Source organism: Agelaius phoeniceus, chromosome 1, assembly GCF_051311805.1.
Source record: "Agelaius phoeniceus isolate bAgePho1 chromosome 1, bAgePho1.hap1, whole genome shotgun sequence".
NCBI lineage: Eukaryota > Metazoa > Chordata > Aves > Passeriformes > Icteridae > Agelaius > Agelaius phoeniceus.
In genome coordinates this window covers 26,595,384-26,613,166 of record NC_135265.1, presented here as the reverse complement: position 1 = coordinate 26,613,166, position 17,783 = coordinate 26,595,384, and the positions used below count along the sequence as shown (strand labels likewise).

General features: G+C 40.3%; 2 protein-coding genes across 10 annotated transcripts in view; one reads left to right on the top strand and one right to left on the bottom strand.

The window, feature by feature from the left end:
* The window catches only part of UMAD1 (UBAP1-MVB12-associated (UMA) domain containing 1), a 103,377-nt gene extending 90,179 nt beyond the window's left edge, over positions 1 to 13,198 (bottom strand). For 4 of the 9 annotated variants that reach the window (XR_013181356.1, XR_013181358.1, XR_013181357.1 and 1 more), the window contains exons 1-3: positions 13,070 to 13,128; positions 10,173 to 10,224; positions 5,838 to 5,950 (exon numbers count right to left, since the gene is read on the bottom strand). Coding sequence is in view for 5 of the 9 variants with exons in the window: in XM_054635879.2 (XP_054491854.1) it covers positions 5,838 to 5,919 (82 nt within the window). In the remaining 4 variants the exon portion in view is untranslated. Of the gene's footprint in view, positions 1 to 5,837; positions 5,951 to 10,172; positions 10,225 to 13,040 lie in introns of all 9 variants that reach the window. The other 5 variants (XR_013181349.1, XM_077175247.1, XM_077175249.1 and 2 more) reach the window with 4 other exon arrangements.
* RPA3 (replication protein A3) lies at positions 13,149 to 16,615 on the top strand. The gene is made up of 4 exons (XM_054639190.2): positions 13,149 to 13,282; positions 13,527 to 13,601; positions 15,450 to 15,558; positions 16,067 to 16,615. The coding sequence occupies exons 1-4, from the start codon at positions 13,184 to 13,186 to the stop codon at positions 16,147 to 16,149; spliced, it is 366 nt and encodes a 121-aa protein (XP_054495165.1). The 5' UTR covers positions 13,149 to 13,183; the 3' UTR covers positions 16,150 to 16,615.
* Positions 16,616 to 17,783: the final 1,168 nt, after the last annotated feature.

Below are 17,783 nucleotides of genomic sequence, written 5' to 3'. Positions count from 1 at the left end.
TTGAGGTGTGTATGCAGAGGGAAGAAAGCAGAAAAAGTATTTGATTTGCAGTAATGAACTAGTATGGGGGTACTCCTTTATTTCAGGAGTATCAATATATTAAATTTCCATTTAATAACAGATTCACTCCAGAAAATTTATATATATACACATTTCTCTCAGAGGCAAACATTTAAGGGGTTCTTACAAAATACATGTAGAGATCTCTACTACTAAGATCAATATGGAAACTGTAAGGATCCAATTGTAAGGCCTTTTTCCACGTTGGGCAACACTGGGGGTGTCACTTAATTCAAATATGCACTTTTATCCAAAGTACTCCAAAAAACTACCTGCATGCAGAGTAAATTCATGGCAAAACAGAAACTGCAATTTGGAGAGGAACAAGTATTCATAAAATTGTTCTTTGGAAAAACAATCTAGATTTCCAAAACTAAAAGCTGACTTGGGCTTATTATTTTACTTTTTGGTATCTTCAGTACAGGAGAGTTCCCATTTGTTAAGGATGTCCTTCTGCAATATAAGGGCAGTAGACAAAGGGAAGCTTTCATCTGGATGCAAATCATACTTTTCACAGGTTCACAGAGGAGTGAGGGTACTCCTGCCTACAGATGAGGATGATCCCCTAAGAAGGAATTATAATACTGATTTAACTCAACAATATAGATACTGAATACATCAGAGGAAGGTGCAAGTACCTCATTTGAAATAAGCCAAAGATCAAATGCCTTGCTGAGATTAACTTAGAGGAGTAAGTCATACCTGGCCACGAAATTTTAAGATAAGAATACCTGTTATCATCCATTTATCAAACTCCCTGTGTATTCATTTTGCAGCCCATTATGTTCCTGACTTTGGCATAGCAGGTTGTAATAATGAAAGCAACAACATCTCACTTCTCACAAAAAGTTCCCAAATTTTTTACTTTTCAACTGGTATTAGTACCAGTTCTTTTCCGTATTTTTAATATGGAAGAAATATTTGCCTCATTCTGTATTTCATCTCAGAGAATGAAAAACAGTAGTTCCTACCTCCTTTCCTATGACATTTTAGATGCTGGTGCAAGGCTGAACACATTTGCTCTGTAGAGTTTCCTCTCTTCAGACATCATCATTGAAACAGAAGGGACACTGATTAATTGAACAAATCCAAGACTCATTTAAATATCACAGATCATTCTATTTATTTGGAAGAGTTTCAAAACCCTTAATTTCTTTATGTCTGTGACTATTTTCTATTGACAGGAAACTTGACAGGCAAAAATCATGCTTACTCCATTAGGGATAAATATTAACAAATAAGCATTAAACCAAAAATTGCTCATAAATTCGAGATGGGTGTCCTAGATAGCTCTAGGAAAGCCCAGTAGGAAGAATGGAGGTTCACAGTGCAGAAGTGTATATTAAGTACAAAATTCCTGCCAAACTTTCTTACCATGGCCACAGCCTCCCTGCGTCTGTGACAATCACTCTACTCTGATGAGAGTCCTGTGCCTGTTCACTTTTCCTTAGGTACTTCCTCACTGAAAAACTTCATTACAAAGTTTCTCAATCTCAGAAAACAACCTTTAGGTGACACTTAAGTGCTCCCTGTAAGTATCAATACTCCCTACCACTTGTTTAAGAGGTCTGCTCCTGAAGCTGAGAGCAGAGCTCTGAAATGACAGCCCATGTTAATTTACATGTTAAAAAATGAAAGTGAAATCTGTCCTAGGTTCAGGAAAGAAAACAGAAGTTATGTGTTTAAAAATCAGGTTTGTCAGCACCTATAACTGAGCTGCTTCTCCAAACCATTTACTCCATTTCAATACCCAACATCAAAAAATTCCTGAGAGAAAACAAAACAAAACCCAACAACTCTTAAATCCATGGAACAGATTTCCCTTTAAATCACAAGTCAAAAGTAAACAAAGCCTTGAACTCAGGCATGGTCAAAGGACAGATCAAGAGTTCCTCAGAGAGCTGTGCTGCCTGCAGACACAGTGGGAGACAACACAACCCTCCTGGCTGTCCAGCCCTGAGCACAGCACGGGTCTCAGCAGCCCCTTCCCAGTGCCAGGGCTCTGTCTCTCTGTGCCCATGGCCAGCACAGACACCATGCAGCCTGAGCACACCCATCAGGGCCAGGCAGAGAGCTCTGGGAGAAGCCTCATTCCCTGGTCCCTGCCAAAAGCAGCCTGCAGGGATGCCTGGGAACCTGGGTGACCACAATGCTCTGACCCAACTTCCTGGCCTGGCCTCAGATGTGTCTGATCCCTGCAGAAGTGTCTGGCACCGAGGTCTCGGCTGGCCCCAGTCACTGTCCCCAGAGCTGTGGTGTCCTTGTCCAGGGAGTGTGGCACTGCCCTGCTCCTCAGTGAGGTCTGTGCCCAAGCCCCTGTGCCCTTGGCACCCTTGCTGGGCTGCAGGCTCACCTGCCTGCTGGAGCCACCAGCATTTGCTGCTCCCTCCCTCTGGCTCACTGCAATTCTGTCTAGAAAAGTAAACAAGACCCTGCACATCGGGCTCTTAAACCACACCTAAAGCCAAAATTAACTTCTCTCAGTCCTTTTGAAAGAGGACCCACAGAACAATATTCAAATTGATTTTAGTTATTTATATGATTTTTTTAATGATGAGGGTGATGAGACGCTGGAATAGGTTGCCCAGAAAAGTCGTGTTCCAAGTCAGGCTGCACAGAGCTTTGAACAACAAGGTTTATTGAAGGATGTTCATCCCCATGGAGGCAGGATGGGACTAAATGATCTTTAAAAGTGCCTTCCAACCCAAACCATTCTATGATTCTATGATCTTTCAGTTGCTTCAAGGAAAAACCACCCACCCCAGTTGCACCATCAGCACCAGGGGGATTTTGCAGAGTTTCTGACTGTCTTGCCAATCACAGATGGGAAGCAGCATTGCTGTCTCAGTTTTTCAGTTCCTGATCTTAGACTGAGATTAGGACTACAAGACATTTGGATCTTTAAGAACTGCTGGGAGATTTTTAGTTGTGTGCCAAACCAAAATGCCTTAAAACTGTATTTTTCTCTAAGGCTAGCAATGAATGGTAGGTTGGAATTCATTTTATATTATGAAAGCCATAAAACGTGAGGAATTCCTAAAGAACCACTACTCTCCAAGATTCCCAAGCTAACTCCAAATTACTTGTTTTCTTAATTCTGGCTTTCAGAATTTTAACATTAAAAACAATTTGTGATGAAACATTTTTCTCTGAAAAAGAGAAGCCTCTGAAACATTTTTCCATATTTCTGCATTTGATTCACTCATCAAAAACAACTGCATGTGTTATGCCTATTTCATAAGCCTCTTTTCCCTTTTCAGAGTAACAGTTCTGCTTGTTATAGAACATGCACCATTTTTACAGCTTCGTGAAGAGATGAGATGACCAGTAAAGAGATGAGAACCCAGAAAATAAGTGAACTGGTAGTTAGGCATAAAAATGTTTTAGTCTCTGGTAGGAAATGATATTTTATATTTATTTTGTAGAGAGAGAATTACAAATTATTTTTGCTTGACTCCCACACATGCAATATTTACCCCAAAAGCTAAAATAGAGAATTTCTTTCAGCTGCTAGGCTGCAAAGTTGGTTTTGTTGATTCTGCTGTTTTTATGAGTCACCTTTCTAGTCAGACACTGAATTCCCAAATGCATTGATGCTTTACAAGGAAAAGATGGATTTCAAATATAGTAATTTATAACAAGACTTGGAGAAGTTATGAAAAGAAAAAAGGAAAGGAAAGGAAAGGAAAGGAAAGGAAAGGAAAGGAAAGGAAAGGAAAGGAAAGGAAAGGAAAGGAAAGGAAAGGAAAGGAAAGGAAAGGAAAGGAAAGGAAAGGAAAGGAAAGGAAAGGAAAGGAAAGGAAAGGAAAGGAAAGGAAAGGAAAGGAAAGGAAAGGAAAGGAAAGGAAAGATCATTCTCAGGATTTGCCACGGCAATAGCTGTGATGGAGCTTTCTCAGTAAAGCACTGAATTTTCTTCTCACTTTTTCAAATAGAAATAGATTTACTTTTTCAAATAGAAAGATTCCTCCCATGTCCACAGTAGATTGGTGAACTAGGCTTTTTGTTCTTATATGCTCTGAATGAAAGACCGGGTTTAAGAACCAGCTTAAAATGTCAGAAATTAAATTCTCACTCCCTCTGAGAGCGTTCACTGCCTACAGTAATATTCACACTAATGGTCCTAGAAATCTGCTACTGAGATGTGTTAAAGATATTTCCTATTGGATTTCTAGAATATTTTACACCAGTTTAGAAAAGCTTCAGAACATTCCATCTGAGTACCAAAATAGTAACTAACAGAATGGCTAAGTGTTGTGGTTTGGGTTTTTTTTTTTCCCAGTGACACTGTTCCTAGACAAGAACACCCCTTCCAGATAAATATCTACTCAAGTTCTGACCCATAATTCTACAACTACATTTGTCTTGCAAGACAGTGATATGCTTCACTGATAAGGTTGATGGCAGCTCTTCTGCCAGTGCAGTCCATTTCATTGCAGACAGCAAAATTAACTTCTGTCTGAGCAAAAAATAAAAAAAAAAAAAAAGAGAAGACTCAAATGAAATTGATCATTTTTAAATTTATATTTAACAGATAAATTTTATGTGAATTCATGTAAACAAAGTTTAAATAGTCACTGACAGCATTTCAGGAAAAAGGAATGAAGCTAAATTGAATGCACAATCAGGACATTTGGGTGCAGAATTCTGCCTATTACAGAAACTGAAATGCTAAATGGCCTCCAGACTTTTTGGGGATGATGATGTGTCTCCTTTGACCCTTCCACAGTGCAAATGCTGGAGTGACTTGATGTAGCCATCAGAACTGCTGCAGGTGAACAAAATCTAGTGGAAAGCAGCCATTAAGCATAACAACACAGTCACAGATGTGAAACAGATTTGTTTTAATGGAGAACTTTTGCCAGAAATCTAAGTTCTCAGAAAGGGTTCCAATATTCTCTCATACTGTTAGACTTCAATAATCTAAGGGCTTCTCTAACTTGAAAATGCTCAAGAAGTAACACTTAAACAGAGAAACACTGTGAGATTCCTGATAAGAATGAGTCAGTAAATCAGAGCAGCAGAAGCTGAACATTGATAATGACAGATTCACAAGGAGGAAAACAAATTGTCAAAAGAGAAAAAAGAAAAGGATCAGTTTCAGCATAACAGCAAATTTTTTTTCTCTTCTGCACACTTAAGCTGACCTCTTACAGCTGCAAAACTGTAAGAGCTTGATCAGAGCTCCAAATTTAGCCAATTCACAGGTGTGTATACTTCAGATTAGTTTTTGAATAAAAAGAAGACTTTGAAAACCCTAAACTGCTTAATTCTTATCAAACTAAAGGGTCAGGTTCTGAGACAGAGCATCTACATTCACCATGACCAGAAATTCATAAGCACTTCTTGGTTTCTAATACAAAAAGTCTGGGGGTAAAATGAAAAGGAAGGAATCTGAAGAAAAGCCAGTCCTTTAACAACTGCAGTAAGATATTCCCTTCCCACAACTCTAATCATAAAGCTAGAAGTCTAAACTTTGACCTTTACTGTTTTGTAAGGATGTAACATCTCCCCAGTCAGCATGAAAGGAAATCAAGAAACTACATTTTCAGTGCTCCTGAATATGAGTTCAGACTCATAATAAAATAAAATAAAACTTCAGCTATTTAGTCCAAATGAGCAGACTAGGAAAATTAACTTTGTCAGGAAAAGTAAGAATACTGAAGAATTTTTATCATGGCTTCTCTTAACATTTCATTTAATCTAAGCATCTCAAAGAAACTTCAAGATCAAAATTTCAAAGATGAAAGAATCAATTTATACAGAAGCACACTTACCCACAATAACAAATCCATCTGCTTCTCTCTCTGGCACTGTGACCTTCTTTGAATCCTGACTTTTTCGGAAGAAACTGAACATAGTCTTTTCTTTTTGTCTTCTAAGGTGTTATCTAAAATGAAGACAAAATATGTTAAATTAACATATGATAACAGAACTTTCAGTACGTTCACATAACAGACACCATAGATAGTTCACCAACAGATACCACAAACAAGACTTTTTTTGTCCTACTGGGGACCTGTGGCAACTCAGTACTGACTATTCATAGAAACTGCCTAAAATTCTGCTGTTACAAGTGATCATGCACTCCAGATCATACACTACATACATTTGTATGCAGTAAGGCCACATACCTAATCTTTATTACCCAATTTGAAATATCAGGCATTTTTGTGTCAGACAGATTACCTTGTTGATGCAGCAACTTAGTTCAAGAGGCAAGAGCAGAGTGAAGCACAAAAGGCTTTTATACAAAGTTATGAATGGAAAGGAATCATCAAAAAAAACCCATAAAAAACTAACAAAACTTCAACTTTTCTCAATGAAAATGAAAGATGGAAACTCCTTTCAGCATTTATCCAGCATGTTTTCATATTTTTCTGCTACTTTGTATTGTGATTAGACAAGCTTTCTCTTCAAAGAGGGCAGTAACTGTTTTCAGTTTCCCAGTTAGCAACCTTAAAGACAGCCTAACAGTTGAGTATGTTTGATTAAGTTACCAATGATTTCCTTAAAAGAAAAAGCAGCAAAATCATTTGTAGCAATTTTTTTGCAACAATAATTGATTAAAAGAATCTTCCAAGGCAGCTAAGAACTCCACTCCTAGAACAAAACAAGGAAACAATTGGGATAAAACCATGGACTGAAGAAGAAAATGCTCAGTATCCCCTCTCTCAGGACTGGAAGATTACATAGAAGCAATAATGAGTAGCTTAAATAGGACAAAAATACTAAAAACCCATGAAGGGACCCATGAGGGTCCCTCAAAGGCTGAACTTGGACCCCTGGACAACACCAACCCATGGAGCAGCCTGTGGTCTGGCTGAAACACATTATGTGCTGAACACAAAGAGGAAGGCTTAAATAAAGGCATGCAAAGGCCTTCTCTACTAAAATACCCATATAAAATTGGGAAAAGTAGAATAATGTAATTTCAACTTTGAAGCAGAGTTTGAGGAGCAGAATCCTGGTTTATTTTGCAGACATCAACATGTTGCAGAGAAGGGACTGACAAATCAATAGCAACATCTAATATACACCTCCAACAGAGGAAAGGACTCCAGGGTAAAGAATTAAAGAGGAATACAGAGTCAAGTTTCAGTAACATTATTTCACACTAAATTTAACAAAGAAGAATCTTTAGAAAGTGAGAAAGAGTGAAGAGTGCTACTGTGAAATGTGCAGATTAAAAAAAAAAAAAAAAAAGAAAGGAATCCTGGATCTGGATTAACTACTTGCTGGAATTCTTCATTCCCCACCCAAATATTCATGATATCATAAACAAGACTTTTTTTGCCCTGGCCAGGGACCCGTGGCAACTCAGTACTGACTATTCACATAAACTGCCTAAAATCCTGCTGTTACAAGCGATTGTACACTCCAGAAAGTCCTGTGTGAAGTGTAAGCACTGGCCTGGAACAGTGTATAAATAGATCATGGCAAAAGCAGCAACTATTCAAACTGTGGCCTGATACCTGAGACTTGAAGACTGAATAGCCCACAGCCTGGCCTGCTTGCTTATGCTGACACAGTGCAACTTCTGGCCACCAAATAAACTACATTAATGTGCACAAAAACAGAACAAACTATTCTGTGATCCAATCCCAGGAATACAGTTATTTTTTAAAAATGCTATTTTACAGCACTTTATTCCTTTTTGCTTGTTTTCCTACCTTAGCAAGAGAAATACTGATATTTCCAGTTCCATGGAGATTACACAGTAGAAACTCCTAATTATCTCATTTATTCCTTACCTCCCCCCACACCCAGGCTCAACACATGGCGCCAGCAGCATATTCCTTTTTCAGCCCTGAGGGAATAAGTCTTCTCCTGCTACCAATTAGGGTTGTCAGTCCCATAGCTCAAGTGGTAAAAACCTGTGCTGTAATGCTTGAGAGTCAGGTTTCTGCTCCAATGATGTATGAAGGAGAGGCAGTTGTGGAACAGTTTAAAATGCAATTTTACCTTCATCCTAAGTGTGCAACAACAAGAAGCAAAATCAACTTGATGTGCAAAATCTTACAGATACTTTGGTAAAGGCTCAGATTCCAGTCAGTCACTTGAGGTGCCAGAGCTGCAGTTGCTCCAATCACATTTTTTTCCTCTTTTGAGATCTGCATTATTGTACAGTTTTCAGCTCTATCACTTAATGTCCCCCTTCCTTTCTTTCTAGCACAAAGAAAAGCATCTTAATCAGTATATACATGGCACAAAAGACTTGTGGAGGGAACCATGCACTTTTAGTCCTTTAAATCCACCATACTTAACATACCTAAACGTCACTGCTTAAAAGATAATAGGCATTTAAATTCAGAGTAAATTAGCAATCAGAACAATTTGATCTAGCCAAATTAAGGTTACAAGCACTTTCACATACTAGATTTTTTACTTTCATTCACACTATCCCATTTTTTTCTAAAACTCAAAGGATTCATCTTATCTACATACATAAGTGTTGATCTTCATTTTGGAATTTTCTGTTTCTGAAGCAGCTTAATTCCACTGCCAGCAGTATTCCTCTAACAGAAAACAAAAAACCAAAACCAAGCAAAATTACAATCAAAACCCACATATAGGTTTGCCTGAAGCAGAAAACCAAGCCAAATTAACGAAAGTACATCCAAAGCTCGGGCCTCAATCCTTATGCTGTTAAAATCACCAGTCCAGCACTAAGAAAACAGTACCTGCTGTATTTTGTGACTGTGAATGTGGGGAGGCAGTATAAAAACCACATATTAAAAAGACTAACATGTAGTGTTTCCTTCTCTAGGAGCCTCTCAGAAACAAGTTGTGCTTGTAGATTTTCTTGATGAAGGAAGAGTTCACCAATTATTACTTTCAGCTTTTCGGTAGTTTTGTTGAACACACCATTAAGTATAAACTAAAAAACAAAGAATGATTAGAAAACCAGAGGGGGGACACAGAAACAAAAAATAGAGCTGGCACAGAAACAAAAAACAGAGCAACATACAGTACAGCATGGGTAAGGGAAAGACTGCAGACAGGCAATGCATTTGTGATGCTCTTTTAAGAATCTTATCAACTGTGCTACTTCAAAAGTAAACATAAATCTCCCCAGCAACGGGAAATGCAACCACTAAATTTCTTGAATCACAGGTTAAAAACAGAACAAAGCTCCTGTCCAACAAAGAAACACAGAGCTGAATGGAAACACTCGTGCTCTTGAAGATAAGGACACAGTTTAGGCTCTTGCAGAATCAGGCTGCAGTTTTACTACTTGTAGATAAGATGAGGTTTCAGGTAATGAAAGCTCAGAACAACCAGTTTCATACAAGTTTCATTTCAGAGTAAAAATTAAATTGGAAGTTTGGAGACCTGGATGCATGGTCACACAGACTTGAGAAAAAAAGCACCTAGTTGTGGGTTTTTTTTAAAAAAAGCTGTCAGCACAAGATCACAGAAAATACACCCACCATTCAGAGATAGTACCACATTCCTGCAGTCATTTCTCCTATATAGCACAGCACTTTTCCCTTCCAGATGGGATTAATTTTATTTCTATAGGAGACCTGAAATTGAATTCACTGCCTAAAGATAAAAATCTCCCTTGGTAGAAATATGCAATTCCCTTCCTCCTCATGTTTCTCTCTCACAAAAAAAGTGAACACAATCGCTGATAGTTGAGAATAATGCTTTTGGCACAGCTTCAGTCATTAGCAAATAATAAGCTCTGAGCTACAGCAATTCTGTGAGGCTGCAAAAAATATTTTGTCTTTCTATGAGGCTCTGAGAACATATGAGGCACTGGACAAAGATGAGTTCCAGAGCTGCACAAAGGGGTTAATTTATTCCTCCTGCATTTTGTCAGTCCTTTAACAAGAACTATAGGCGACCTTTGAGCCAAACCAATATGTTAAATCCAATAAAATTTTCCTATACAACAAAGATCTTAGTATATTTACTATTACTTTTCAGCCTTTTCTGAATGCTCACAATACCAGAGGAGAATCATAATTTAATGTTAAAAGAACCAAAGATGCAGACTAAGATGAAGAGACAATGCCCAGTAATACAGCAAAGCAGAATTGCAGTGGCACTGCCACTAATTACATAAATGATGAAATGAGGACAGAAGAAAACACAAAACTGACCTTAAAGGAAGAACAGGAATAATTTCACATCTAGCAGCTTAAGATAGACAATCTATGGAAAAAGAAAACAGAGCATCAGAGCAATTCTCACTTCCATACTACCATCTGCTGTGATTCACCAATAAAGCAGCAATCAGAAAAAGAGCAAGATGTTTACAGCCCTGTGCAATCCTTCTTATCATGAAAACAACCAATTTAAGAGTCAAGAATATGTATGTTGAAAATATTCCTCTGTGACACCAAAAGAACAGTTTAAAAGCTTTTGGCCTAGTCTAAGTTACTACATGAAGGAAAAAAAAGCCATATAATTTCTTTCTCTGGCATTAACATTAGTCATGGTTCTTTAGTTTGTATTTCTTGAAAACAGAAGAACGGAAAGTACCACAAGAAACCCAGTTTTTTTTAAGGGATATATGTATAATGAAACATTAACAAAGATTTTTTTTCTGTATTACATAAAATGTTAGTATTTCTTTTTAATGTTTTTATAAAATTTAAGGAAAGCAGAAATACAAGAACTATACAACCCAAATTGTATATATAAAAACATTTGAAGAAGCTGAATCATAAAAAATCAGCCACAACCAAGTCAGACAATAAAAGCACAGGTGACAAAAACAAAGCCAGGAGTGAAATAACAGCACTTGAACTGATGTAAACATTCAAAACCCTGAAGACAGGAAATGCAAAAAGAGAAAGCTAGGCGTTAATGAAACACAATACTCGACAGGCTGAAGCCTACTGTTTTCCCTTCAAACAATTTTCTTTTGAATGCAAACCTTCAACAGCTGCTAAGTGTGCTACAGACACGCATTTGTAAGAACTTGTACAACATGTTTTTCTAGAGCTGACCCTTCAAACTCTTCAGCCCCAGAAGGGCCACTGTGCAGCAGCCTGCTGCACCTCTCTCCAACAGCTCCAGTGATGAGATCTCTCCTTTCAAATCTCTGAAGATATGCTAGGGAGGTGGGGATATTTTCTTGCAAATGAAATACTGAACAGGTGAGTGTCACAGTGACACTGAGGGGATGGCAAGCAGCTAAATCTCATATAAGATTTAAGTCCAGAGCACTCCCTGGTCACATGCTGGCTTTGCACAGCTTCTGGCAGCAGCTTGTTTCCTTGGAAAGCTGACAAAACAACACTACCCCAGCCAACTAACAAAACCACTTGGTACTGGTTAGCAAGCTGAACTGGCCCGTGCCTGGTTACAAGAGACAGTCGGCACACGGGCGGTTTTGTGATTGCCCTTTTAAGCCAGAGCAGAGTTAGATTTTCCCAAGTATTTCCTGAAACACCAGTCCTGGAAAAGAAAAGGAAATCACAGCCATAGAATAGGTGCAATTGGAAGGAACCTTCAGAGGCCACCTTGTCCTAGCCCCTATTTAAGGAGAACCATCTTAGAGCTGGTTGTTCAGGACCATATCCATGTGGCTTTTGAGTACCTCCAAGGATGGAGACCCCACAACCTCTCTGGACAACCTGTACCAGTGCTTGGTCACTCTTGTGGTGACAAAAGTGTTCCCTGATGTTCCCTCAGAAACCTCCTGTGTTTCAGTTTGTTCCTTTTGCCCCTGTTTCTTTCACTGGGCACGACTGAATAAAGCCTGACTGTCCTCGGTGCACCCTTTCTTGAGGTATTTATATTTATTAATAACAGCCCTCTGAGCCTTCTCTTCTCTAGGCTAAACAGTTGCAGCTCTCTCAGTCTTTCCTCATATTTAAGATGGTCCAGTCTCAATCATTGCTGTGACCCTTCTCTGGCCTCTCACCAGGATGTCCACGTGTGCCCTCGCACCCAGCACTCTGGTGCCTCACTGGTGCATAGCAGAGGGGAAGCAGCAGCTCCCTCCACCTGCTGGCAACACCACGTCAAATGCAGATTGGGATATGTGAGTCACCTTTGCCTCAAGAGCAATTGGGAGGAACCTCTCCATGCCAGGGATCAAAATTGGGAAAACACACGGAAAAAGACAAGATGCATGCAAGTGCCATGTCCAGATGCTATATCTGTCCTACATCCATCTGTCGTTCTAAACTTGGGGATTGAGCACCCGCTCAATTTCAGTGATGAAATAAAATGAAATAGAATAGAATAGCTCAGTTGGAAAGAATCTACAGTGATCATCTGGTCCAACTGCCTGGTCACTTCAGGGAGGATGAGAAGCTAAAGCATGTATTAAGGGCATTTTCCAAATGCCTCTTAAATGCTGACAGGCTTGGGGGATGGACCACCTCTCTAGAAAGCCTGTTCCAGTGTTTGACTACCCTCTCAGAAGAGAAATGTTTCCTAATGATCAGCCTAAACTTCTTCTGGTGCAGCTTTGAATCACTGCCACATACCCTGGGATATCCACTGGATACAAGGGAGAAGAGATCAGCATCTCGTGTCTCCACTTCCCCTCCTCAAGAAGCCGTAGAATGATGAGAATAACCCTCAGCCTCCTTTTCTCCAAACCAGGCAAACCCGAAGTCCTTAGCTGATTCTCACAGGCCACTGCCTTCACCAGCTTTGATTCCCTCCTCTGGATGTAGCTGCAGAGCCCAGAGCTACACAATATTCCAGGTGAGGCCACACCAGCGCTGACTCCAGCGGGACAGCCTCCTCTGTTTGACCGTGCTTGATGTACCCCGGGCCGCCTCTTGCCCTCTTGGCTGCCAGGGCACGCTGCCAAACTACACCTGAGCGGAACCAGTACCTGAAGGGAGAGGGAAAACGCCGGGGAGGGGAAATATGGGGCGATTTCAAAGGATTCAATGACAGGACAGAGCTGGAAGCTGACGGCCGGCTCCCCCGGCCTCCCCGGGGCACGGCCCCGCCGCCCTCCCCGCCGCGGCAGCATCGACAGCCGCCCCTCCATCACCCACCCTCCCGCTGCCGCCGCCGCCGCTCTCACCGGCCTCCGCCTCCGCTTCCGGGTCGCCTCGGGCGGAAGGGAAGTCCCGCCCCGACCGCCGCGTTCCCGGGGCCGCGTCCCTCCCTCTGCGGAAGGCGGGAAGCGGCGCCGGCGATGGGCGACATCCACGAGGTGCCGCGGCCGCGCATCGCCACGGGGCAGCTGGCGCAGCACATCGGGCAGCCCGTCTGCTTCGTGGGGCGCGTCGAGAAGGTGCACGGGGTACTGGGCGGGCTCCGGGAGCGGGGACGGGGCTGCACCGGGGCTCTGCGGGGAGAGGCTGGCGCCGTCCCTGGGGCAGCCCGGCGGCTCCAGGCGGCCTGGGAGCGGGGTGGGAGGTGGACGCGGCTCTGCGGGAAAGACCTGGCTGAGGCGGCCAAGGCTGTGGCGCTCCCGGCCGCCTGTGGAAAAAAAGGCCTGTGCGGCCTTTTTTCTAGACGTAAATGTTCTTTCGTAGATTCATTCTAGCGGGAAGCTCGTCGTGCTTACGGATGGACTCGGAAAGCACACGACTGTGGAGCTGAGCGAGCCTGTAAGTTAAGGATTGCTTTGGAAATACTTGATGCCGCCTCTTGTGGATTCCGGAGGTTTTGTCTCTTCTGAAACCCGTACATGCCTTCCATGTTTTGAGTTATTCCACCTGTATTTCATTGCCTCTCTTTCTTGCAGCTTTCCGCTAACCTGTAGTCAGTCTTCTTACCCATGACCTGCCTTGGTCTTGATCAATTTTCAGCTGGGGTTAAGAGAGAACTCATTCTTTGTCAGACACATCCCTGTCTGGCTATTTCGTCTTACTCTATTAGTTCGTTTATTAGCTTTATTTTAATTTCAGTCTTTCTTCCCATTTTCTTATAGAAAACGAACATGGTGTTTTCAAGAGTTTTTTGAGTTAACATTGCTGCATCCTCTTAGAACACTTGTCATAGCATTTCAGTAAACTCCATAGTTAGCTTGAAGCATTCTTTCTTAAAAAAACCCCAAGCAATCAATGCAATGGGTATAATTAGAACTACTGAGCAAAAATACTGCCTCTTTTCTTATCACCTACCACTGAAGTAATAATAATTTGGCATTCTCTTCTGATTCTAAGTATGTTTTTTCCACCAAGAAATGTTGTAATTAAAGAATCATTTTAATTGTGATGGCAAATGCTGAGAAACCTTGCCATTTCCATGGGAAATAAATGCATATGGTACTCTCTCAGTCTTTCAAGACAAGAGTCTGTCCCTGATGATGAAAAATGCAGTTTAATCTGGCAGAGTTTTGTCTTATAAATGTGAAAATTGCTGACATCAAACTGCAACAAAATGTCTCTTACCTTTTTCTTGAGTTTGTGAAAACATTTCCTGCCTTAGGTTGTTAAAAATTCAGATGTTAGCATCTAACCAATGTGATTAGCATCTACAATATTTTCTCTAACAGTGTAACTGGTTGAACTCTGTAAATGCAAAGCTGTAGTACTGGGCACTTCAGTCTAAGTCCCATTGCCTTGGGAGAAACTGGTGTGTGCAAAAAAACGAGGCCAGGTTCATCTCTCCAGTTCACCCAGTGTCAGTGGGGAAACTTAATAGATTTGCTAATCAAAATGCTTTCTAACTTTTTTCCCTTTCAATATGTTTCACTCTTTGTGTATGTCTAATCCCCTCTTTTGACAGAGGATCCCAAAATTATGGGGAGGGAATTTTTCCAGAAGACTTACTAGAAAGTAAAAAATAAGACTTATATATTGGAAGAGCATTACCAAAGTAGTACTGCACTGTTAAAATTTGTATCTTAAAAAACAAAGAAAACATGCAAGCTGTATTATTTTGGCATAAGATATAATTTTTAGCCTTTTTTTCATTTGTTCCAGCAAAGGCTTATTAGTGACAGTATCTTTGTATTCTGAACACTTACTGACAGATTACTTAAGAAATTATTTACAGATATGCCTTCTGAATGTGGAACACTGGAACTGCTCTCTGGAATGTGTGAACCCTCCTTAACTCTTACAGAGTTCTATAATTGACACAGGTTTGAATGCAGTGCATTAAAATCAGAATTGTTCTCTCTCTGTGTCCTAGATTAGTCTCTGTTCAGGGATGAAATGACACAGTTTCATATACTTATGAACCAGTGTCTTTCTTCAGACGCGTTTTCATATTTTTTCTTGTTGGTATTGAATTGGCTATTACAAAACCTGTAAAAAAATCTCTAAGTGGATCAAGGTTTCTGTGGGTTTTTTGGGGGGAGGGTGACCAGGCTGTCCAGTTGTACTGTATTGTTTGACATGGAACAGAATCTGTCATGAGAAAACCATCAGCTGTGGAGAGTTCCTAACTGTGCAGTAAAGACAGCAGCTGTTTAGTGTTACTAATTTCATTTTTGGTGTGTTTTCTAGCTGGATGAGGAGATTTCAGGAGTTATTGAAGTGGTGGGAAGAGTAACAAATCAGGCAACCATCATGTGTGCATCATATGTCCAGTTCAGAGAAGATAAAAGTTCATTTGGTAAGAATATACATTATGGCATAGTCATTTGAGTTCTGAACTTGTCTTCAGTAAATAAGAAGGGAAAGCCTAGTTACCTTTTTTTAACAGACAAGGTCTTTCTTCAAGCTGCCAGGTAAAGTACAGGGTGTAGAAAAGTGTCATGAGAGAAGTTCTGTACCAAATACAGTGGTTTACAGTTAAACTGTAGGAAGTGACTCAATGCTGGAGCCAGTCTAGATCATTGCTCTGGCCTCATTGTTCTCCCACTCCTGACCACATGGTTCTCACCTTGCCCTAGACCTTGTGTGGTTGTGCAGCTAGCAGGTCTAAAAGTAACCCTCCAGAAAACATGCCAACAAGGAACCCTCCAGAAAACAAGCAATGAGTGTTCCTGCCTTGGGAAAACGGGAGCTTGAGGGAGACTGGGATCTCTCAACACTTTAAAATAAGCAGTGCTTGAATGTAGTCAGTGACTTGTGGGGAATTGAACTTATGCATTATAACCATTTTCTTTGCTCTTTTTCAGATCTGGAACTCTACAATGAAGCACTAAAAATTATTCATGAATTCCCTGAATACTACCCATTTGGTACTGGGAGGAACACTTGATTTTTATTAACATATATTTAGAGTTTCAGAGGGGACTATAGTACTGTGGTTTCTTGCCTGATAGCATGGTAACAGTTGCATTTATTTTCAACAGATATACTGAAAAGACACTGTTACATGTGCTAAGTGTTGCCTATGAAGAGTATTTTCTTTGAAAATGTATTTATTCAGCAAGGAAAACAAATGAATGTCTCACTCACTGTATATATTTAACCCTTTTGCATCTATGAGGAGCGTTCTCTTGCAAGATTAGACTTGTCAGAAACTGAAATTTTGTAAGCATCCTTTTCTAGTTGGTAGAGGTTTTAGGATATGTTACAGGAAACTTGTAACATGGAAAAAATTCATGGGGTTTCAATATAAAGATTTTTGATTTAATTTGCTTTGATATAAATTTATTGTATGGAAGGGGTATTTGGCATCTTGAAAATGCTATCTTCACCAATAAAAAGATTCACTGCATTTAGCCATTTGTGTCAGCATTAAATGTTAGAGTGCTATTCTCAGTGATATGTGGCGACTCCTGTTCTGTTTGACCTGACACAGTTAAATTTAACAAAGTGGAGTGCAAGGTTCTTGCCTATGTATGATACTAAACACTTGGAAGATGTCAAATTAGGCTTGGGGATTTTCATCTAACAGCCTTCATGCTTGGTTGGAGTCTCAGCAGCAGTACCAGGATTGAGCCAGCTTGTCATGGTGACTAACCATAGGAACTTCCAACAGTCCCCAATTTTGTTACTATCCAGGCTACTTACAACACTTGGCAAAATTTTTGCATCACTTGAGGTAACAGATTTAAAGTAAAATTGAACCTTGGAAATATTTTCTGGGAATTAATAAAGTATTTCAAAGTATTTTAAGTAAACTGTAGCCATGTTCTTTGAACTTTTGTACAAACAGGTTTCAGCTTTAGTACTTAGATTTAGTGCCTTAATAAGACTGATAGCTTTGTGCTAATGTATAGACATCTCTTTTTCTAGTCAAGGAATATGTTTCAAAAACTGACACTTTGAACTCACTACAAACTGGAGGGATGGAACAAGTTAACAGAGGATCTTTTTTTTCTCCCTCCCCACCTAGAAGATGGATACTCTGTTACAGATACACAGTTACTCTGACTGGGAAGGAGGTCTTCTGAAGTAGGAATCAGTCTCCTACAGCAAACAACACAAGGTCCATGTGGCACGATACCATGCCCTGTCTATCATCACTCTATATAAGTGTTCAGTAGAATCAAATGTCCTTCTTAATAACTGCATGCATGTTTTCCTAGCATAAAACTATTTTGTTCTATTCTGCTTTAGAAAATTGGTATTTTGTGTGTGTACATATACTCTGTAAAATGTTATGTACAGTTACCCAGAGCACCCATGCCCAGGGGAGCAGCCTGCCACTAGATGGCTTTAGCACTTCAGAGAGCAGCCTGGGGTGTGAGGTCTGGTGAGGGAAAGTTTGAACACACCAAGTGGGAAATGCTGGTTTCCCTTTGTCAGTCAAGACTCTCCTCATTGTCCTGCAGCACTGAAAGGTGGCTGGGCAAGCTGTACACACTAAAAGTTTCCCTTACATGCTTTTCATTTGTCTGCTTCTCTACAGACCATTAGTCTGTGTGAATAAATGGCCTACCCTGG

Bases quoted from the DNA above. Each gene is read 5' to 3' on its own strand.
- RPA3 (XM_054639190.2), top strand. From the start codon at position 13,184: ATGGGCGACATCCACGAGGTGCCGCGGCCGCGCATCGCCACGGGGCAG. The intron at 13,283-13,526 runs GTGCACGGGGTA...GTTCTTTCGTAG, and splicing joins TCGTGGGGCGCGTCGAGAAG to ATTCATTCTAGCGGGAAGCT. The intron at 13,602-15,449 runs GTAAGTTAAGGA...TGTGTTTTCTAG, and splicing joins CTGTGGAGCTGAGCGAGCCT to CTGGATGAGGAGATTTCAGG.